Consider the following 23,202-nt stretch of genomic DNA (forward strand, 5'->3'; position numbering starts at 1 on the left):
AATGGCAGAAAAAACAGCTAATATTCCCATGTGAAGCAGTTAAATGACAGGGCTACTGCTGGCTGCAGTTATTTTGATGACAGCAGGCCGATCTTGATTGGCAGAGACACACAGCTGGTGCATGTGCCAACTTTAGCTTTTTCATCCACAGTTATCTACAAAGTAAACTGATTTGCATGAAGATTCAAAATGGAAAAACTTCCTTTTTAAAATATCTTTTATTATGTTTTTCAACAGTTTCAAAATAAGTTAAAACAGATGGACCTGGCTGAGGCTCAAAGTTCATTCACAAGCAACAACTTTCAGTGACAGTACAACATCTATCATCTCCAAAAAGTTTGATTCAGGAACTGAGGCTGTAACAGGCATCATTCTGCCATGTGTTTTACAGTAAAACACTTTAGGCCAGTTTCTGGGCACATGTTGACCCTAGACCAAGACCAAAAAATGGAGACTCTGAAATAATGATAATTTATCAAAAATTTTGCCAATGGGATTGGCTCCAAAATTTAGCTCATGTTATGTCCAGAAAACTAGCCTTTCAAGTAATAATTTGTCTTCATCAAACTTCATTCAACCAGAATTCAAATCAAATCCTGCGGTCATTTCTGTTTCTTGATGTGCAAAGATAAAAAATATATATTTATATATTGTACTGCAGAAAAGTCAGAGACCACCCTTCATTTATTTCATTTCCAGTTAAAACAGCCATTAAGTACAAGTTATTTATTTTTCAGGCGACATTTCTGAGGAAATTAAACATAAGATAATCCACTTGCATAAGGAAGGAGAAGGTCAAAGGAAAATAAGTGTAAAAAGAGGAGATTCTAAAACCGAAGTTTATAAGATACAAAAATATAGATACAGATACAAGATTTGAAAAAATGGAACCTTTAATAACCAAGCAAGATCTGGTAGACACCAAAACTGTCCCCCCTCAGATAAACAGCACTTAAAGCTTTCATCTTTGAGATAGAGGAGCAAATCAAGCTGCTTCAGATCTGAAAACATCTACAGGTGTTTCTGTCCATCCTTCCACTGTGAGAAGACAACTCAGCACTATGGGTCTGAAAGGATGTGTAGCTGTTAAGAAGCCTCACTGAGAAAAGGAGACAAACACAGAAGTGCTGGTGTTCTCAGGTGGTGCTGGGGTGGTCAGTCTCAGGACTGACCACTCCAGAGTCCAGATCTCAACATCAGTGAGTGTGTTTGGACTATTTGGATCATAAGAAGCAGAAAATGCAACTTCTAAGACTGAACTTTGGAGCTATGTAAAAAATATCCCTGTAGATTTCTCTGAAAACAATTTGAAAACAAAGCTGTGATGAAGGCAAAGAATGGACACATTTAATATTGAACACTTCAGATCTCTCAAAGATAAATGCTGTAAGTACTGTTTATCTGAAAGGGGCCGTTGCGGTGGTCTACAGGTCTTGCACACTTAGGAATCCCACATTCTCTGTATCTTTTAATCATTTTTAAATCAACTTCAGTTTTAGAAACTCATATTTTTCACTTATTTTCCATTGACTCTCCCTTTACTTACACAAGTGGATTAGCTTATCTAATCTTATCTTTATCCCAGAAAAATTAATAACTTGTACTTAATGGCCATTTTATTGGCCATTTGATACATGAAGGGTGGGTAGCTTTGCACTTTTGCACAGTACTGTATTTTTCTTGGGTAGAAAAGAACAACAAAACACGTTCGTCATTACAAAAAAATCTCAGGATATCACACTAAAACAGCACCATTGTGTACCACACCTGCAGGTCTTTTCTCTTCTGGACAATCAATATGACTATAGGTTGAATAAAGACTTTATGGTTTGACCTGATTGTATTGATAATACAGTGGAGAAAATCGGATCTATTTCCCTGCAGTGTTGATTTTTTTCAAAGCATATAATGCTAATTACTGTAGCCGTGTTCTAATGTATGTATGTGTGTATGTGTGTGCAGGAGTGTATGTGTGATTGACTTGTGTGCATGTGGGTACGGAACTCCCCACAAACCCTTTGTGACCATCCGTTGAACTCGTTTTCTCTTCGCGCAGTAGTAAAAGCCACAAAAGACACAAACCAAAAACACTGACTCGAAACGAACAAAAAGTCAACAAAACAAATGACACAGAACACACACACACACACACACACACACACACACACACACACACACACACACACAGAATCTAACACTTTCCTAGCCAAAGAGGGAAGTTAAGGGTCGACGAAAGACACTGCGATGTAACGTGTGCCGTTGGTGGTGGGTAGTCCTTCATGAAGGTGGGTTAGTCTTCCTGGATGCATGAAACTCCAGCCTTTCCTTGGAGACTCTATAGAGCAGTTATACCTGTGGAATCGACAGCCTCCACCCTAGAAAAACACATAAAGAAACATTACTACAACTGGAAAAATTGTTTTAGACCTGAAATTGCAGTAATATCTCCAGTGCTGATATCAGATGGTCCCATTTCTGACTTGCTAAGCTGTAATTCTTGACTTGTGAAGTCTTTTTGTTCATGTCTTTTGTAGTCAGAAACACAGAGGATATCTTTAAGTTGTACATGTTTGGGAAAACCGACAGTATTTTTCAACTTTCAGTACCGGATAAAGTGGAAAGGAAATATTAGGTGAGCAACGACTGCAAATATGAGCTCAACTGACTAAAATCTTTAGACATGGTAATGGCAAAAAGGTCATTTGAGCATAGTGGATGTTTTGGTGGTGCTCTAACCTATTTGGTAGTTGAGCCTATTTGATAAATGTACTGCTAACTTAAGTTAGTTAGTTAATCTGATCTACTTTTATTTATCCCAAACATTTTCCCCCCATTGTAGAAAAAAAATCAGAGGGCCCTTCTAGGCCTTCGGAGAAGGCCTAGTAATGTCAGGAAACTAAGAAACACTGGGTGTAATGTTTATTTAAAAGAATCATCATTCTTATTGTATTTAAATTCTGCACATTTTATAGTAATACAAATGTATTTTTCAAGTTTTGGTTATAAATAAATAGGGTTAAAATCTTGGAATCAACCAGTCATGTTTTGATTTACAATGAATAGGACCAATTAAAAAAAAATAATAATGTAATTCTAGGCCTTCTGGAAGTCCTAGATATGTTACTGACTGTGACTAAGAGCTGTAGCTTAACCATGTTTCAGTCAGTTGTTAAGAACAGAGAACAGTGATGGCAGCTCTATGCTAGGACTCCTTACTAAAGAGGCACTGTAAAAGTACAACATTTAATTTCAAATATATGTTAATGCCTGTTTCAAGCTTTAAATAAAACATACGGAATATCTATTACAAGCTTCAAATGTCAATGTTTAATCTAGAATGGCCAAAAAATTAATGTACACCACTGTTAGATCAGCACTAACATACCACTGGAAATTCCCATAAGTGCACTAGCTGAAAGTAGCTTTCTTCTACAGATGTTTTTCCCTGATTTTATGAAAATTTTTGACATTTATGGCTAGAACCGAAGGCTAAGCTATAACTACAGTTCACCACTTGTAAAAATGTAGGCCAGCTGGTATAGATGTAAGCACATGTCTAAGACCTAATCTGTGACTACTATTAAATTGCATTTAGACAAATAATGAATGACCTACCGCTGACCATTGCTCAGTAACCAGCCACCAACCAAAAGTTAAAAACAAGCTGAAGCTGAACTTTTAGTTCAGAAACTTGTATTTGTGATCATTCTGTTTGCAGACAGAGGCAGCATCTGTTTAGCGATTTTCATATGGCTTTACAGAAAGTGAAACAAGTCATCCTGTGCTTGCCTGGAAATCTATTCCTTTTTGATTCAGTGCTATGTTGATGGTGAACGTGGATGAATCATGGTGAGGTCTCAGGTAGGCCTGTCTGGAAGGAGTGTACTTCACCACAAAGTTCATGACAGCATAGCCCTGTAACACACAGAAGAAAGCAAACATCAAAGTCTGACATTTGAAGTCTCTAATGGCTGTTAGACTTGCTGTTGCACGGAGAGTGAACCGTGCCTGTGTGAGCTCTGGAGGAATTCTCCATTCACAAGCACATTCCACAAAGGAAAGGTTCCTGTGCAAACAGCAGCTCTGAAAAGCAACGGCCGTCTTTATTTGTTCCTTTCTGAAATTTACTGTTTTCTTAATTCATGGCTCCAAAATAACAGCGGGCTAGCTGTGCGTACTGTGGCGCACATTCCATGAGTCAAATCAAGCAAAGAGCTCACAGAGCTTATCCAGCAAGCACACAAAGCACAGTGGAGAGCTAGTGAGAGAGGGTTTATGGCTGCTAAATCTGACAGACTGGCCTTTTAAACCCATCGCAGCAGCACAGACATGATTTCACACAGCACCATCCCTGACTGCTTTTACTAGCAGACTTGGAAGCGATGGCCACAGAGCCTTCCAGAGCCCAGCCCAAAAGGGCCCAGCGTACCTTGGTGTAATATCCGGAGAAAACCTTCAGAGTGACAGGCGAGATGAACTCCCGGAGGAAGTGCAGCCACTCCTTGTCGTAATCGATCTGTCTCATGTGGATATCGTCGGTGGGGACGCTCTCATAGCCGCCAGTGATGCGTTTGTCCTGTAGAGGGAAAACATTCCCATTGCATAAGAGGTCTGTCCCTGTAGCAGGAGCTCCAATTCTACTGCTTGTCCTTGCACTAATGCACCCTCTCAATTCCAACTCTAACATAACCCAACCTATCCACTCTGGCTAATCAAGGTTTTTGAGGCATCTTAACCATAAGTGCCCTTTACATCATTTCTCACTCATTGTTCACTGAAACAAGTGGAAATTCTATTAAATCCCTTAACATTTCCAGGATATACCAAATAGGTTCAGACTTCTAATACAGTCTCATAACTTAAGAATAACTTGCATTGTAATCCTTGTAATTAAGGAAGTCTTAGGATGTAATAAGCCTAAGATTTTAAGGGTTAATTGAGAATATTTTATGGTTGTGCATGTACAGTTGTATGCAAAAGGGACACAACCTCTACAAGGAAAAAAGTTAAGTATGACATTTTTACATTTATTTGTGGCATACATGTATAAAGATAATGACAAAATTCAGAAGAAGAATTTCAACTGTATTACGTTTTAGTTAATTTCGTAAAAAATAAAACATGAAATACAAAATGTGACAACTTTTGTATAAGCCACCTAACATGTCTTACTTTTCTTCCAATATGTTAAATTCAGTGAATAAACAGTGATTGTGTATTAAAATGTGCAGAAGTCTGTTCTCTGAGGGGATGTGTTGACTTGTTTTAAATAGAAAATCAACAAAAACATAATTTAGTTGAAATTCTTCTCATTACCTTTATACCAGTATGCCACAAATAAATATAGTGCAAGACACGCTAATTCTCTCACCCACCATGTAGTTGCCGTGAACAAAACATGTCATTTGATCAGGGGCAGCCAAAGTTTTGCAGAAAGTAAAAAAAAAAACACAAACAAAAAACATTACATTTTTGCAAAAAAAAAATGTTGGATACAATTATTAAATAATTACTATGTAATTACATTTAAATAGACTACAATCATCATAATAGCTCTAGATCTCCAGGAGAAGGCATTATATGTAACTCTTCTAACTCTCCAGCTTTGTGTTTAGCACCCAGCAACACTTACAGCTGTGCCACATAACCTCTGGGATAAAACAAGAAATTGCTACTAGACAAAGCCCAGATTTTGTTACTCACACCTCATTTCTCCATCCATGCTCTAATATGCCATCTATATGGTGTTCAAATATAGTCCTGACTGACTAAAACCACAAGACTTCCTTCAAGAGTTATGACTGCATTAATCAAGCCTGCTGTAGGTCTTAACAGTCTGTCTGAGCAATGTATTCCAATGACAGCCTTAACTGACCTCATGCTTTCCACCGGACCATGACCCAAAGTGCTCCATCTCCTCCACCAGCTCATCACAAGCCCGCTCCGACAGCACGGGAAACCAGAACACGTCTGGACATGGCTGCACACACACCCACACACGCACACACACACACATACACACACACACACACATACACACATACACAGTGAGGCTCAGCACATCTGGACTGGCCCAGACAGCTGGGGACCGTCAAATAAAGGGTACATGCAGTTCCAGCAAAGTAAAATAAAACAAGTGGCAGTCTAGAAGGAATTAGCCAGAGTATTTTGTTTTTCCCAAAAGTAGTCTTGACATGTTTCTCAACTTTTAGTGAAGTGGAATTAGATATGAACAAATAGCTGATCGTTATCTAGTAACCCAGACAGCCATGCCTCTACCTGTTCTAGACGGTTCTCTGTAAAGATCTGTGTGTAGTTGGGATGGATATACTTCTCCCTCCAATCCTGTGGAAAAAAGGAATTTACTGAGTTTGTCTTTTCCCCGCATACCGAGCAGAGCTTAGCCTATGTGTTTGCAGTGAGCATTATATACAGTGGTTATCAGTCACTGAGAGTGAGGTCACTCAGAAGTCACCAAGAGAGGCCTCTTATGTTCAACAGCTTCATTCCCAGTGGCTTAAACATACAGTGCAAAGTTTATCTTCTTGACAGCATTCAGTGCTGTCTCCATACAAACAATTTATGATGAGGAGGAGGAACATCTGGACACTCACCACTGGGTTCTCGAATATCTGCCATAAGTCATTGTTTAAACGGGAGGTGTTGTAATTGGCTGTAGAAATAAGCCTTCCAAACTCCTCACGGTTCGTAACGTACATGAAAACGCCCTGCAGCATACGAAGACAAAGATGTTAGACTTCATAAACAGAAAATAGCAAACAACAATAGCACTTAAGCTAAATCACCATTGACATTACATTTAACACCATGGACATTGCATTTAACACTGATGACACTGCATTGAACTAAAGAAGAAACAGCACAGGAAATACTCAACCTATGACTACTTTAACCCCTTAAAATCCCAGGCTTATTGCAAGCTAAGGCTTATTATTCAGTAAACACAGGGACGTCAATGCAATGCTAAGCTATTCTGAGGTTATTGGAGTGTGTAATGAAACTTGGGGCCTGCCGATTGGCCCTGGCCATTTAAGGGGTTAAAAGAAATAATCTACGCTAATTTATCTGCGCTTATTTCTAGAGGGTGGAAGGGAGCAGGGAGGGAACAGGAACACAGTCTGGTGCTGTGTTTGAAGGAGGGGACAGAGCAAACTCCAGGAATCGTCATTCCCTTCCACTACAAAGCAGGGGGTGAGGGGTCTGGCATTTGGGCACATAAGCCTCCAAGACACTCTATCAGTCTACGCTTTACCTGCTCTACAAAGTGAGTCTCTTAGCTTGACCAATGCACCGACAACATCATCGGCATTGGAGTTTATTGCTTTGGCAGGTGTTATGGCCTAGGCTGAGATAGGTCAAGGAGTGTGGGGAGGGATAAGCTTTATGTTACTGGTGTGCTTATGATCTTGCCCTTTGGAAAAAGCAGTTACTGTGGGGAATTCTTGGAGACAGGTGACCATTACTGATATTGATTGATTCCTCATCTTTGCGGACCTTCTTTCAAAAAAGGGGCAAATTTATGGACTTTTGTGAATAATCTATGACTGAAAACAGGTGCTTTTTTTCCCATCTCTATAAAAAAAAGGCAGTTTTAACCCTTCAGCTAGCAGCATCACTTTCACAAAGGGATTTGGCAGAGATTCCGAATACATCTGTCATATCTGGCAGAGACAGATCAGACTGCATTCAAAAATGATCTCAGCATTAAATCAAACATTCAGTAGGTCTACAAGGACATGCAAGTCAAATCTAATCATGTTATGGGCATCATAAAGTAGAATTTAGTTCAGTTGGCATGCACGTTGATAGGTCACTTAAATGGCTTTAGCAGATTTAGCACTGATATCGTCAGATTGAGCAAATATTCTGATATATTATAAACAATAGGTCAAATATAATGAGGGGATAAAACACAATAATGCATCTGAACAAACAAAATACACATCACGGGTTAGTTCTGAGTCAACTGTGAACTGGGTAACTTGATCCGTTTGGAAAAGTGATGCTTTCATATGTAACAGCAAAAAGCATGTTTGAGATCAATAATGAGTGGAAATGATGTAGAGAAATCAGAAAAATATATGGAAACCTTTGGGGCTCTGAGCATATGGAATGATTCCGGAGAAGGAGAGTCTTTCTCTCTCTGTATTGTCTAAAATGAAGGAAAAGCACCATGTAAATTCCAATTCTGCTTTGAAAACAAGAGAGCGACAGGGAAAACGTAGTAGGTATGTCAGATACTTGAGTGCAACGCCCTTTCAGCATAGAGGAGATGCTTGTGCCAGATAGAGCAAGACTGGCCTGTAAAGAACTAGAAGGTTTGGATTTCTTTCACATGCTAGGAGGAGACTGTGAGAAGATCTATGCAAAGCTTCACACTCTGCTAAGCTTAGAGTGATAGGCTTTAGGTTAGAGTGTGATAAGCATGCTGAATATCTACATGTTAATATATGGGGAGAAGTTCCCAACCCAGTCCTTGAAGATCTGCAGCTGGTCCACATGTTTTTCCTCTTTTCCAGCTCCCAACATGCAAAAGCCTGAGCCAAGAAAACAGCACTTAATGATGGGAGCTGGCCAAGGTCGAATTCTAGTGAAATTTCAAGGGGGTGGTGGATTCAAATGACCAATAAAAAGCATGTATATCTACATAATTACCAGGCCTGCACGATATACAGAAAATACAATGCTACACTTGTGAAAAAGATGGTTCTTTAAGGGTTTTTAGTAAGGAAAATGGTTCTATAAAGAGCCATTAACGCTCAAAAAACTCTACATGATCTGAGTTATTCAGAATGTGCTGTAGATGTTTTCAAAAGGGTTCTATATAGCACCCAAAAGGGTTCTTCTACCCTTTTGGGTGAAATACAGAACCCTTATCAAAAAGGTTCTATACAGAACCATGCACATTCTCCATCAATCTGAAGAACCAATTCACCACGCAAAAAACCCAGGTTCTTTGAGTGTTCATGGTTCATTATAGAACCATTTTCTTTACTAAAAAACTCTTTTTTAATGTAATTTGATCAATTTTGTCATTGCAGCCTTTAATGATGTGTCTATGTGGAAACACATATTGTGATGCCAATAAAAATACAATAAATGCAGCTTTAGTGGCTGCATGCTTGCCTTCCCCCAGTTGTAACTTGCAGGTTTGATGTGAAGAATTCCCTGTATCCAAGGCAACTAAGGATGGAATTAAAATTCCCATAATAGACATCTTATGTGATATCACAGTTTTAATCCAGCTGCCTTCAAATCAGGCCCTGGGAGTTGGAAGCAGACTGCCTATAAGTCTTTAGGGACCGAACTGGGAAGCTTTCAGTTAAGACACAAGTGTGGGAGAACAAAGGTGGCCAGCCAGACATTTCCATTCTCACAAGTCAAAGGTCACAGGTGAAGTGTGGAGAGGAGAGGATGACGGGGCACACGTGGAGAGGAAAGAAACTGAACGCACCACAGATTCTAACGTAAACACAGCCGTCATGCCTTGGACGCAAACAGCACACTGATACACTGAGCCGCATACTTGCCAGTTATCTCCTTGTCACAGAAGTGCAGCAGATGTTTGAAGACATTAAGAAACATGGCATTGACAAACTGACACTGTCTGTCTACATCGAGGAAAATTACAGCCTGCCTCCAAAAAGTACTTAAACCTTAGCACATAATGTCAATGCACATGCAATACACTAAATATAATTTAATAAACATTTATGAAATATCCGTCAATAAAAAGGAACAGTTTGGCAAAAAAATCCCATTCACAGTTTTCCCTTTATCCCAAATGTAGTAAATGTAGGACATCGGCCTGACTGCATGATTCAGACCGCATCCTTAACACAGTCGTTTGGAAAATATTCCACAGTTTTCTTCCCGTTACCTCAATGTAATTGAGCTTCCAAGACGTTTGGTTCTTTAGTTTTTCGCACTGGAGCTACAAGGCCAGCGTAGCTAACGAGTAACGGAAGCTTGTACCTCTCCAGTCAGTTAAATTGCACAAATCATCACACACTCACTCAAAACTTGTGTCAAGTTGTTTAGTAATCTCAAAGTCTTGCTTATGTAGTTTCTGACACTGAATGACACACTGTTGTTATCTATAAACATGGACTAAGGTTTATCAGATAGCTAAAAACAGTAGAAGCAGCCATCTTGAAGCCTGAATTCTGTTTGTATTTTTGTCCAACTCCATGCAGAGTGGAAGTGGAAATTAGCCAACACGTCCTCTGCAGAGAACAAACTTAAATATGGCATTTAAAAAATTTTAGTGCACAATATAAAAAGTGTTATAACCTTTTATAATATGTATCCACAGTATGTTAAATACAGTAAAAACAGTAATTGTGCCTTAAAATGGGTAGCAGTATGTTCCCTGTAGATGTGTTGACATATGTTCACTTAGAAAATCAACAACACGTCATTTAAATTAGCCTCTAAATTTTACATAAAGCTAATATTAAACAGAAATAAAAGAATATTTCTTATAAAATGGGAACAAGTTTGAAATAAACAACAATAAAATATCTGAGCCAGTAAAACATAAAATAAATAAGGCAAAAAATGGATGAAATTAATGAAAACACAAAGTTCTCATCTTTCATGTTATCTAGAAGTATTTTAAATTGACTGAAAGGTAAAAGATGTTGTATTTTAGCACTCAACTGAAAGATATTCCACACTGGAACGAGAGTGATACCAGCCAATCATTGAGTTTCATCTGTTCTAATCGAACAGATGGAAAACTGGAAAAATGTTTCAATGGAGCTTTGTAAATTAAAAGTTGCTTCCTTCTTACGTACGAAGATAACCACGCAACTTTGTAGTACACCCCAAAGTGAAGAGTTTTAGATCCATCACCAGTTATAAAATGAAATGCACTGTGATACATAGCATCTAAGGCTGATTTTATATGGTGAAACTTACATGCAACTAGTTGCATGTTTTGAGTAGCCTGCAACCTAATTTCAGTGCAACTTGGCAGTTACACTAAGCAATTCAAAGACAATAAAAGTTGCACAAAACACATAATTATTCAACTAGTTAGCCAAACTGGCAGCCTGCATCTTTTTTTCTGTCTTTGCTGTTTTTTGTAAATCTATATATCTTTAGTTGTTTGCTATATATTTGAATTTTTTTTAAACTGTTGTGTGTACAAGTCTTTAAAACTTTAAATGGCCTTTACGACTATAGCCTACTAGGTATCTCACTCTCTTTTCTATGAGCACAAGTGCATCTCGGTGTCCTCCTCTGTAATAATTAGCATCCTTACTTTAATGTAGGTTTCAAGCAACTAAAGTAGCATGGAAGTCTCACCATGTAAAGCCAGCCTAGTGGATCGCTGCATTCCTAATGACTGCATCGCCATAATCCAGGGGTGTCCATTCTTATCCGCAAAGGGCTGGTGTGAATGCAGGTTTTCATTCCAACAAAGCAGAAGCATGCGTGAACAGCTGTTGAAGCCTGAGACCAACTGATTAAACAACTGTGATCAGCTGCTTTTTCATTCCGACCCTTTGCAGATAAGATCGAACGCTCCTGCCATCATCCGTTACTCATAAAATTATTGCTAGTGATGATTCAAGCATGCAAACTGGTGGGGTGTAAGGTTTCAACACTTATGTTAGCCTTGGATGCCCAGTGCCAAATGAAAGAAGTAAAATTTGGACAGCAAACATGTCTAGCTAATCAACCACATTTGGGATCTAAGGAAAATCATGTAAATGTTTTTTCTGGCAAACTATTCCCTCAAAAGACAACAAAGCCACTTAAATAGCTCCTTCTCACATTCTAATGCTGTTAAGATGCTCTAAGCTAAGTCTAGTCTTTACAGCATGCTTAGATGAGCTTGTGTGCCATCAGTCTCACCAGTTCCCTGGTCTTTTTACACAGAGCCATGTCAGGATCCAGCTTCTCCAGGACAAACACGTTCCTGTCTTTCAGCTCGTTCCTCAAAGCCTCGCCTTTTACGAGGTATATATGGGCCATGTACGGAATATTCCACACACCGCTGTTGAGAGAAAAAAGAAATAGACAAAAGGGACCATGATAATTTATTTTGTTCGATAGCTGGATGACTTCTTCATTACAGGCTATTCATCCTGCCATCTGTGTTAGTCCGCAGTATGTTGGGGAACACATGTTATCCATTATCCATAATCACCAATTATTATCTTTCCAACATGCAATGTGCATGAGCAGCTTGCCAAATTTGCAGCCAGAAGGGCCGCTTGTGATTTTGATCCAGTCCAATTATGGGAGAGTTCATACATTTTCTAATCAAAGAAAGACCACTGTACTGTAGTATAGATTAGAAAATATAGGGCCTTCTGTCTTTACGAGTCCTCTTGGAGCACTCCCAACACACTTACACTCGCTTTCCTTGCACAATCTCAATGTAGTCCTCAGATCGGGCGTAGTAGCCATCCAAGCTCAGAGCCCCCCAGAAGTTGGACCACAGTTTTTCATGGCGAGTGACAAGGGGACCAATTATTTTTCTGAGGGAACATAAGCAGAAAGGCAGCGAAAGTGCATCTCAGCTATGATGAAATTAGTGACATTTTGTGCACAAGCAGTCACACTAAATCGGTGTCAAAGCCTGATTCTATACAGTGTCGACTCACCCCAATTAACAGATACTGCGTTTAGCAACCAAATAAAGATTCAAGCAAGGTTTAAAATGGTCCATATTTTAGATTTTTCCCTGAGGTCCACTTACGACATTTCTGTGGGTTTATGTACTAAATACTAAATATAGTATTTAAATACTAAATATAGTATTAAGTATTCACTTATTATTTTCAAAAGTGAAGTACAGTACTGCATATATAATACAGTTTATTATACAATACTACAGCTTCTGTTCTTTTCAGGAGATCTGCTTTGAGTTTTTCAAAGAAATCTGCAGGGATATTTTTCCACACCTGGAAAGTTCAGTCATAGAAGTTGATTGTATTTTCTGCTTTTCACGATCCAAGTAATCAATTGTAAATGTGTACTTTTCATATGTTTATATTTCTATACTCTTTATTTATATAAATTAAATATATATATATATATATATATATATATATATATATATATATAAATTTATGTATTGCAGTTTTGGTAACACTTTCTATGAATGACACGTTTGTAATTACACTGAATTACACTTTATAGCCATGTTTATTATACATTATGAATTGTAAAGTATAACGCATTATAATTAGTGTTAATAAGTGAGTCCCAGCTTGGAGAGCATAAAGTAAAGACAGATACAAAGTTTATTTATGCCCTCAGATTTCCAGCACATTATTCCTCACCGCTGGTGCTGTTAGGGCTCCTCACTCTTAACACTGGAGGAGGCTTTAGTGCAGTACGCTTCACTTTACTTAGAGCGTACAAATACAACTCATGAGCTCTTATACTTTGTTATGAACAGTACTTATAATGAATGTTAACAATTCATAATACATAATAAGCATGGCTATAACATGTCATGCATTTTTATAAATATTTATAGCCATGTTTAAGATGCCTTATGAATGCATTATAGCATATTATGAATGTGTTTATAGATGCTTCCAAATGTGGCATTCATAGGAAGTGGTATCACAGGTTTGGTGCAAAATGTTCTACTTCTTTTGTTTTCTTAATGGCTTCTTGACAGCTACACATCCTTTCAGACCCCTAGCGCTGAGTTGTCCTCTCACATACACAGAAACACTCGTGGATTTTTTCCAATTTCTCCTCTCTCTCAAAGATGAAAGCTTTAAGTGCTGTTTATCTGATGGTGACAGTGTTGGTGGTCTATCAGGTCTTGCATGGCTGCTGGGAGTCCCATTTTCTGCATAATCTTTAAATATTTTTTAAATCTCCTGTTTTTTTCCCCCCACTTACTTTCATTTGACTTTCTCCTTTGTTATACCAGTGGATTATTTTATATCCAATCTCCTTAGAATTATCTCCTTTAGCCATTTTAGATGCACATTGTGAGGCAGCTTTGGGGAGTTTGGGTAGTTGTTTGTGTGAATGTTAGTGTCTCTTTGACAGGTATATAATGTCACAGACTGGATGGAAGAGTTTGATGTTACACTTGTGGAATTATATGTTAAATATGTGATTCTTGCCTTTTAAATAACTTGATAATTTTCATCAGAAATGAAACAAATGAAAGTGTTCTCTCTCACTTCTGCACAATACTGTATGAAAAATACTTGTTTATGCATTTTTATAAACAGCTGCACTTGGCATACAGGGAAATATTTTTAAATGAATTCAACAAGTGCTGGTTTCAATTTGCCATTTAGGGACGGTTTGCTCTTAAATGTGATACTGAGAATGATGCAGCTCTGTACTCCCAGACTTTTCCAGAGCAGGCCCACATAAAAATATACACATAAAAAATTATATCGTGAGGGAAACATGTCATTGCAAAAACATTACAGAAAATTATAGAGGCCTTTGTGACAATGTGCATGCGAGACAATAAAACCCCGCATTTCTAGCGATTTACATTTTCGCCCCGCAGTTCAATGCCAACACAGAGAATTCCCACAGCTTCTTTAAAAATATCTGAGCAGAGGTTTCTCTACAGTGCTAAATATTGACACATGGTGAAAGCAGCTGTCTCAGACATTTGCTCATCAAGGCAGCAGGGTATAGGTAAAAAAAAAGTTTTTGGCTTGATGCAAACTGGCATTCTAGAACTCGGAAGATGCAGCCTTGCTTCGTTTCCAAATGCCAAAGCAAAACAGGAAGCCGTCTGGGCTTATTTTTGCACAGAGAGAGGGAGTTTCGCACTGCTGGGATAGTAGTCTTCCACCAGACACCAAAGACGCCTCTGTGGAAGCTTCCAGGATGATGACAAGCTTGGTAGCTCAGTGGCATTACCTGTTCTGCTCCATGAGGAGCTTCAGTGTCTGCCTGTTGGTGAGCATGACGTCTGCGTCGATGCTGAAGTAGTAGTCACACTCCTGATCCCTCCGACACAGGTCCCTGCTCAGCACAAGCACAGAGAAACATAGAACAAACAGTCTTAGTGTGTGATGTAGACAGATTAATTTGCACTGGACTCTCGGGTGACCAGATTAATGAATTAAGTCAGGGTGTTGGCTTGCATTTAATAGGAGTTTTTCAGACTACGTCATAATCTTTACGCATTAACTTCCCACGCACAGGATCAAAAAGAAGGTCTGGCTCCATGTTTAGGTCTCAAATGCTAAATGAACATTATACTGTTGAAGATTGGATGACAACAGTAGATGATTCACTCACAACCTTTAGAAGACACGTCCTTCACCAAGTTTTGACTGAGTTCTCTTTAACTACTCCTTGAACACACTCAATCATCAGTAGGCAGCTTTTAGAATATGTGGCAAGAAATATAGAAACATGCCTATCATACATGCATTGCATTCACAACTGTCAAGGATTATTCCATCCCAGAAACCAGTCAGGTTTTGCTTGTTGTTACAAGTCCATCTTTTCTATTTTACCAGTCAAACCAGAGAATGACGTGAAAGGAGCACTTTTTTAATGGGATAGTCAGCCATGCTGAAGATTTTTCATTCCTGCTGACCCACTTCCATAGTCATCAAGGCAGCAGGCACAGATGATCATTGTGCTGTATCAGTGCTCCAGAGGACTTCAGATGCAACCCCCTCCCTCCCTAGGTACACACCCACTGATGTAATACAGTGGTTCTCAAAACTGTTTTCAGGGACCCCCAAATTGTCCATATTTGTGTTCCCCACGCAGGGATAGAACAAAAATAAGGACACTCTGGTGGCCCTGATGGCTGGTTTGAGACATCTTTAGACATGGTTTCTGACTTCTGACTCTGTAAAACTTAATGTGGTTGTAACAACCAGCTACTTACACACAAAGGGTCCTTGCACCTGCATAACCAAGTGGGTATGTCTATTCCACCACATGCTGCAGGCTTACGCTCCTACACACCACATATCAGAGCAGGAATGCAAGAACAGCTCAGAGGTTCTTGCTTGAGCTAGAGCTCAATGAGCCACATAGCATGGGGTGGAGTACTGCACAAAGATAGGGGTAAATCTGATGTGTTTACAGAGTAAATAATATTGGTTTCTGAATAATATTGTTTCAACTATGACCAATCTTTTATTGGTTGATGCTGTCATCCTTATTTACAAGTGGTCTGACTCTTCTGGCACGTAAGAAACGTTAGTGTTTTTCTTTGAACACAAATTAGAGTCAGTTGGATTCATTCTCACTGTAATTTGGCCCTAATTTACATATTTCTCAGTGGCACTCTGAAATTATCGAGGGTGAAAAGAGAGGCTTACATGCCCAGGTTCCTAGCCTCCCCTTGGCTCAAGTCCTCCTCCGGGCCAACGACTTTAAAACTGCGGAACACGTCCTTGTTCTCCTCCCAGAAAGCCTGTAAGTGCTTCTCATGGTAAACCTCCTGGTGAGAGATGGGTGAGGTGGGAGGTCACAGACAGGTCAGACTAGAACACCGTCTAGAAGGTCTAGAAATGTTATTTCTCACTTCCAATGCAGCTGCACACTCACATTGTTATGAATGAACACGTCCAGTTTGTCTTTGGGATAATCTAGGGTCAGGAGCCGTTGGAGAAACTCGGGCAGGAATGGGGTGGGCTGCTCGATAAACACCCCGACTCTCACTCGCGGGAATTCCTGTTTAGATAGAAAGAAGCCTTCACACTGTGCACTGGAGGAGAACTATTCAACGTCTATTCTGTATTCTGTGGAGATTTCAAACCATTTAAGGCCCACCAACTCTACAAATGTGAATGAGGGGAGAACATTCTAGAACAGTATGAATATAGAAAACACTCTAGAACAGCATGAATAAGGGAAGAACATTCTAGAACAGTGTGAATGAAGGGAGAACACTAGAACAGTGTAAATGAGGGAGGAACATTCTAGAACAGTGTTAAATCAAGGATAACATTCTAGGAAAACATTAAAAACGATGGTTCTTCAATGTTTTTAGTAAAGAAAATGGTTCTATATAGAACACTCAATAACTCACTTGCATGAATAAAGTTTTTTTGCATCATAAAAGGGTTCTTCAGATTGATTGACAAAAAGGTTCTATATAGCACCAAAAAGGGTTCTTCTATTGTTACAATGTCAAGCCTGTAACAATAGAAGAACCTTTTTTGGTGCTACATAGAACCCTTTTCAAAACCTTCGTATATAGAACCATATACACAACACATTCTCTATCAATCTGAGGAACTATTTTCATGATGCAAAAAACCCTTTAATCATGCAAGGGGTTCTTTGAGAGTTCATGGTTCTATACAGAACCATCTTCTTTACTAAAGAACCCTTGAACAACCATCCCCTTTTACCCTGTTCTTCAGTGGTCAGGACCCCCACGGACCATCACAGAGCAGGTACTATTTGGGTGGTGGATCATTCTCAGCACTGCAGTAACACTGATGTGGTGGTGGTGTGTTAGTGTGTGTTGCGCTGGTCTGAGTGGATCAGACACAGCGTGCTTGCTGAACTGAGCTGCATGCGCTGTTTATATCTCTGCCCCTCTGAGATCGTCTTTCAAAATTTCGTGTGAGTAATAACCCTACTGTTTTATATGCAGCCTATATTCCACAAACTGTCACTGCCACTAACTCTCGGCTCAAGGGAGAAGTGACAGAGCAGTCGGAGGCCGTCTCAGGTCAGACGGTGGACGATATTTTCCCATGACCGGAGCTGAAGGCCATGCGGCTCAATCACAGCCACTCTCCCAGCCACTCGGCCATCGCACTGGGTCTGGATTAAACGAGAGCCTAGCATAGGCGTGTAATTAGCCCATACCATGATGGCTCTGCGCTCCTGGGATGGACTGAGGCCGTAAGGAGATCTAGCCAAAGTGCCTTAAATTGTAATTGACAGAGAGTGCGACACTGAGAAGAGAAGGAGGAGGAAGTAAGGAGGTTTGGTGTTTGGAGTCGGGTCATGAACAGAAAACCTTCAATCTCTGCAAATCCAGACCAGTCTTTCGTGATCCTTCAGTAAAAAAGCTGAAAGATGACTGATGGTCCACCTAAGGCCTTGCCTTAGACCAACAGCCTTGAGACACAAGCTCTGAATACACCTGCAGAGCTCTGCCTCACCACACAAACTCAGAGAAGATAGGCAGTGCTATTCTGGAAGAGTCACGCCTCCCTCCGGCCCGGCTGGAACTTCAGCCGAACTTAACCACCTCAAACTGCATTCCCCAGAACCCCTCGCTCCCTCACATGACTCAGGACTCTTAGATCCACCTATCACCGTTCAGCCTCTCTGGACTTCTAATCATGTACACCTGTTCACACGTGTATTTAAGCTGTCTGTATCTGTTCTTTGTGAAGTATAGTCACTGTTTTCTGTGTCTACCAAGACTTTCTCCATTTTGTAAGCCAGTTCCTGTGTAATTTCCGTTTTTGACTCTGCTCTTTGCTTCATCCTTTGCGCTGTTGCGGATCTCTGGTTTATGAACTTGTCTTTTTGGTTTTCGACTGTGCTTTTGGATCACCACTTTGTAAATAAAGCTCACAAAACTAGCCTCGTCTGACAGTATCTGGTTCCATCTGCAAGCGGTACAGGAACATTTTTTTCTCTCTGTATCACTCCTTCTCTATAGTTCTATGTTCTGTCTTGTGCTCAGAGTAGATACTTCTCTAGCTAAAAATCATTAAGTGATTATTAGTCCCACAGTGGGGAAATTTCACCTCAGCAATCTAACCCATCCGTGCAGTGAAACACCACATACACACTAGTGAAGACACACACTAGGGGGCAGTGAGCACACTTGCTCGGAGTGGTGGGCAGCCCTACCCACAGCACCTGGGGAGCAGTTGGGGGTTAGGTGTCTTGCTCAAGGGCACCTCAGTCATGTACTGTCGGCTCAGGAGATTGAACCAGCAACCTTCCGGTCGCAAGGCTGGTTCCCTAACCTCCAGCCCACGATTGCCCCATGATTATTAATTATACCCCCCCCAAACCCACTACATGCAGTCTACTGCCTGTGACCTACTTTCTATCCTATTTGTTTTTGAAACATTAACCATGTAATTAAAATCTTTAAAAATCACATTTTGAATATAATACCAAGAAACCCATCTTTTGAAAATTACTTCCTGTTATTTTCATAGATGTTACTGCAAACGTGCATTCATGATAGGGGAGTAACTCTAGCATTCAGCTGTAGATGCCTTTGGAAACCCATCTGAACCCCTTAGACACTTAACCGGAATGGAAAATACAGCATTTTTTTCTTAGATGGTACATCACACTCTGCAGTAGTGGGGAATTTTCTCTACTGTAGCCTAATGGCTTTATAAGGCTCCAGAGCACCTTAATGTTTTAACAGTAAAACCCGATATACTGATTGGCAGTCCGAGGAGTTACCGCTTCACCACCGGGAAGGCAAAAATGGGAAAAACACCTCAACGAATGGGAAATTAAAAAAAGGCAGGAAAAAGGCAAAGAAAGGGGACGTTGAAAGCAGCGTGCTCAAACAAAGGCTGAAATAGAAAAGTGAAATAAAAGATAATCAGAAAACAAAAAAAGACTTCCTCTGTGATTATGAGAAGAGTCAACTTTGTTTCACCTGTCTGCTCTTTGTGGAGTAAACACTTTTTGTATAGCTTGGAGCCGTTTGTTGCTCAAGCCTTCTTTTGATTTTCAAGCAGTTTCGGGGCAGTTTCTCTCTTTTGTTTTTTTCAGCCCTCTTTCTTTTCCTTTTTTTTTCTTTTCCTTTCCATTTAAATACCCACCTGGGCTAAGTACCATACCGGTCACCCCTCTACAAATGTGTGACAAAGGGCTACTCATTGCCACAGCCTTAAGTAGAGGAGTCCACAGGTGTGCCAGGTTGGGCCTAATCAGCCCAAGGGCTTCTGGGAATTGGAGTTCCCTGAACTTATGGCATCTCACCGCCGTCACCCTCTGCTGGCGGTTGGCGGTGCAGGCTGGGCCCTTACAGGTTTTCCCTTTTCTTTTCACTTGTTTTTATTTGTATAGTTATTTTTATTTACTTTACCTTCTTCCCTTCCAGTTACACTCTGATTTCACCTCTTTGTTGCAAGCGGAGAAGAACATGTGCACAATCTCTGTGTCTGAAAATGCAATGAGAAATAACTGGCTCCAAAATGGGATGCACCAGCGGCTGATGAGAGATAAGGGATGCTTCATTGGATTTGAGTGGGAATGTTCACAAATCTTTGCAGAAATAAGACATTGTGTTCAGTTCCATAATTCTGTGGCAAAACCAAGGTTTTGCTGAAGCACTGGAAAAAGAGACAACACTCTGTCTTAACTGATTTATAGCAAAAGACACATATGTGTTTCAGCACACTCATTCATTAGCGTGGCAGTCATCTACGCGAATATTCCACACATTCACAATCTTCTGTAAAATGATCCAGACCTTACAGCTGCGGTGAGGTTGAAAGTGGTTATTATGGCTGTCCTTGAATTCTCATTAATGCAACAGATGGCAAGGATGATGCAGTGAACTCCAGAGAGGTCATCTACTGTAATTTCTATAGAAGCTCTGAACTTCACATTTCATCATTCTTCATATTACATTACCAATATTTCTGTAATATGCATGCTGCCCAAATCCTGCCGACATCTTGCCAAAATGTGTTGGAAAGAAAAGGAACATTTTCCTCAAGTGTGACTGAAGCTGGATTCTCACTATTTTCACCAAGATTTTAGCTCTGATTCTCTGTCAGGCTAAGTCTGGGCAAGTTGGCTCTAGCCTGCAGATTTTGGGGCAGTTAGAGCTGACCAATGACAGAGAGATAATTTAGTAGTGTATGAGGGGCAGACTGAGATTTTTGGCCCCTCAATTATGTTTCAGAGCAGTCAAGAGTATATCAAACAAATCTGATTTTTCTAACCTGATTCTGTATGTAATCTAGTAGTGCTACCAGGCCGATGACACAATCTGAATCCCACCAATGAAAATTAAGAGCATGAGAAAAGGGAAGGGGACGCTCAAATGACACCTACCTCTCCAAAGTGCACTTATTTTCAAAGTTGTCTACAGAGCTAAGCACATCATGACTAAATAGCACTCCTCTAACATGTATAATGTTTTTAAACTGTGTTTAAGTTGAAAAACTGTCAAAACAAGCACCACAGAAGAATGACTATTGATTGGCTGACCAATCACTATTAATTATGCCTGATCTCTAGTTTTGTCTCTAGTTTAGTTCTGTGTTTGAACACCTGGAGCTGTATAACACCAACAGAAAGATCAACGCAATCTGAATGTGGAAAAAGAGTTTTCTATTTATTTTTATTATACATATCAATTTCTGTGTTTGTCTCGGTTTCATTCCTCTCAAATTGCTGTCTAATGTTCACCTGTTTGTCACTCAATTGCATTAACCTGCCCCCTAAGGCTGGCTCTACATGGTGAAACTTTCCTGCAACTTTTCATGCAACTGTTGCCTGCAACATAATCTCCATGTTACACAAAGAAATTCAAAAACAAAGTTGCAAGCAACACAACTGATAGTCAGCCATATTTCTAGCTCCTATTTTTGATATGCCATATTATTCTAGCTATGGCATCATGTGTGAGTCATAATTTATACATTTGCAGCATTTGCAACATATTATCTTTGGATATTTTTTCCAGCTGTCACTGCCGTTATTGCAGCTACCCTTACATTGTGTCGTAATTTCATGATGAATGGACAAACAGAAATGCTCTAAAATTACTTAAATCTTGTTACATTAACTTTCAATATAAGTTGAGATTCCCCTGCAAAGTCACCATTTTGGAGACAGAAGGTTTTGTTCTGAGACCGACAATAACTAAAAATATTTAAATATTTTAATTGTTATGTGTATGTTAAGCCTTTAAAATGAAATTTTAAGTAGCCATTTTGGTACGATTAAAGCTTTAAGAGGCAAACAAGGTAATTCAGAATGATTTGATGTGAAATGCGCTTTTCTAGAGAACTCACTAATTCAGGATTGTTCACAGTGGTGCTGATAAGAAGCAGACGGCAAAACAGATTAATGTCACTAAAAGCTCCCTCGCAGTTTAAAATATGCTAGTTTTGAGTTAAGGTTTAATAGTTCTTTATAGAACATTCTTTGAAAAGTGCTCAATATAGCACCAAAAGGGTTCTGCTATTGTTACTATGTCAAGCTTGTAACAACAGAAGAACCATTTTCGAAATGATTTTATATAGAACTATATACAACACATTCTCTATCAATCTGAAGAACGATTTCACCATGCAAAGAACCATTTGAGCACGCAAAATGTGTTCATGGTTCTATATAGAACCGCTGTCTTTACTAACCCTTGACCACCCATCTTTTTAAAAACAATCCCCAAAGAAAACTTATTTTTAAGGCTTACTACAATTTTAGCATCAAAATTATATACAAACACTATAAACAGGCATGTAGGTCCACTTGTGGATTTGGAAAGTAAATACATTTGGTATGTATGCAGTGTAGACATTGTGACTCCTGGTTCCTATCATCACCACTGTGACGAAACCCGAGTCAGTAAGCTTCTCTACGGTGAACCACCTCACATCAAACCACTGAGCTACTCTGTTTACATTTTAACCATTTAATTACAAGCAGCATATCAAAAGTATGTTGATAAACATTCAGGAGAATGACTGGAAGAAATACAGCAGGCATCACCTGGAATTACACCAACAACATCATGTCCTCATGTCCTCCATGAATGTCCTAATCACTGTTAGCCACATTAGCATTTTTGGACTGATGACGTCCTCTAAGATATGAACTGCCTGACCTGAGACTTGAATTTGTGCTGGTTAAGTTTAACTTTCCTGCCATGTGGTAGCAATTATCCTATGGTGAGCCAGTCAGAGCTGAGGGGGGAGGCTGGATGCTAAGCAGCAGACAGTTGTGAGAGTGATAGGCCTAAACAGAACAGTTCCTCCTCTCTTAGGTCCCCTCTCTGCCAGCCTTGGCCAAACCCTCCTGAACAAATTTTCAGGGCAACCACTGTAACTTACCCTCTGCATGAAAAGCCATACTGTGTAGCCCACTAAAAAGGCGGCCTGGTCTACAGTGACACCCCTTTAAGTGAGCCCTTCTAAAAACCAGAAAGCCATTTCCTGCACCACAGCACAGCAGAGCTTCCTCTTTCTTAGAGAGGATTCTCAGGAGGGTTTATGCTCCTATAAGAAGGGAGTGGAAGGA

General features: G+C 39.7%; 1 protein-coding gene across 2 annotated transcripts in view; it reads right to left on the reverse strand.

Moving 5' to 3' along the window:
- Nucleotides 1–202: 202 nt before the first annotated feature.
- Nucleotides 203–23,202, reverse strand: part of plod2 (procollagen-lysine, 2-oxoglutarate 5-dioxygenase 2) — a 61,086-nt gene continuing 38,086 nt past the window's right edge. Inside the window, exons 9-20 of one of the 2 annotated variants that reach the window (XM_036582175.1) lie at nt 16,549–16,674; nt 16,320–16,441; nt 14,893–14,997; nt 12,390–12,515; nt 11,887–12,028; nt 8,111–8,173; nt 6,615–6,728; nt 6,280–6,345; nt 5,876–5,980; nt 4,430–4,576; nt 3,790–3,915; nt 203–2,375 (exon numbers count right to left, since the gene is read on the reverse strand). In XM_036582175.1, coding sequence (XP_036438068.1) covers nt 2,220–2,375; nt 3,790–3,915; nt 4,430–4,576; nt 5,876–5,980; nt 6,280–6,345; nt 6,615–6,728; nt 8,111–8,173; nt 11,887–12,028; nt 12,390–12,515; nt 14,893–14,997; nt 16,320–16,441; nt 16,549–16,674 — 1,398 coding nt within the window. In that variant the 3' untranslated portion in view covers nt 203–2,219. The remainder of the gene's footprint in view (nt 2,376–3,789; nt 3,916–4,429; nt 4,577–5,875; nt 5,981–6,279; nt 6,346–6,614; nt 6,729–8,110; nt 8,174–11,886; nt 12,029–12,389; nt 12,516–14,892; nt 14,998–16,319; nt 16,442–16,548; nt 16,675–23,202) is intronic. The other variant, XM_036582186.1, reaches the window with a different exon arrangement.

The sequence above is a fragment of the Colossoma macropomum genome, unplaced genomic scaffold (genome assembly GCF_904425465.1).
Source record: "Colossoma macropomum unplaced genomic scaffold, Colossoma_macropomum, whole genome shotgun sequence".
Classification (NCBI taxonomy): domain Eukaryota; kingdom Metazoa; phylum Chordata; class Actinopteri; order Characiformes; family Serrasalmidae; genus Colossoma; species Colossoma macropomum.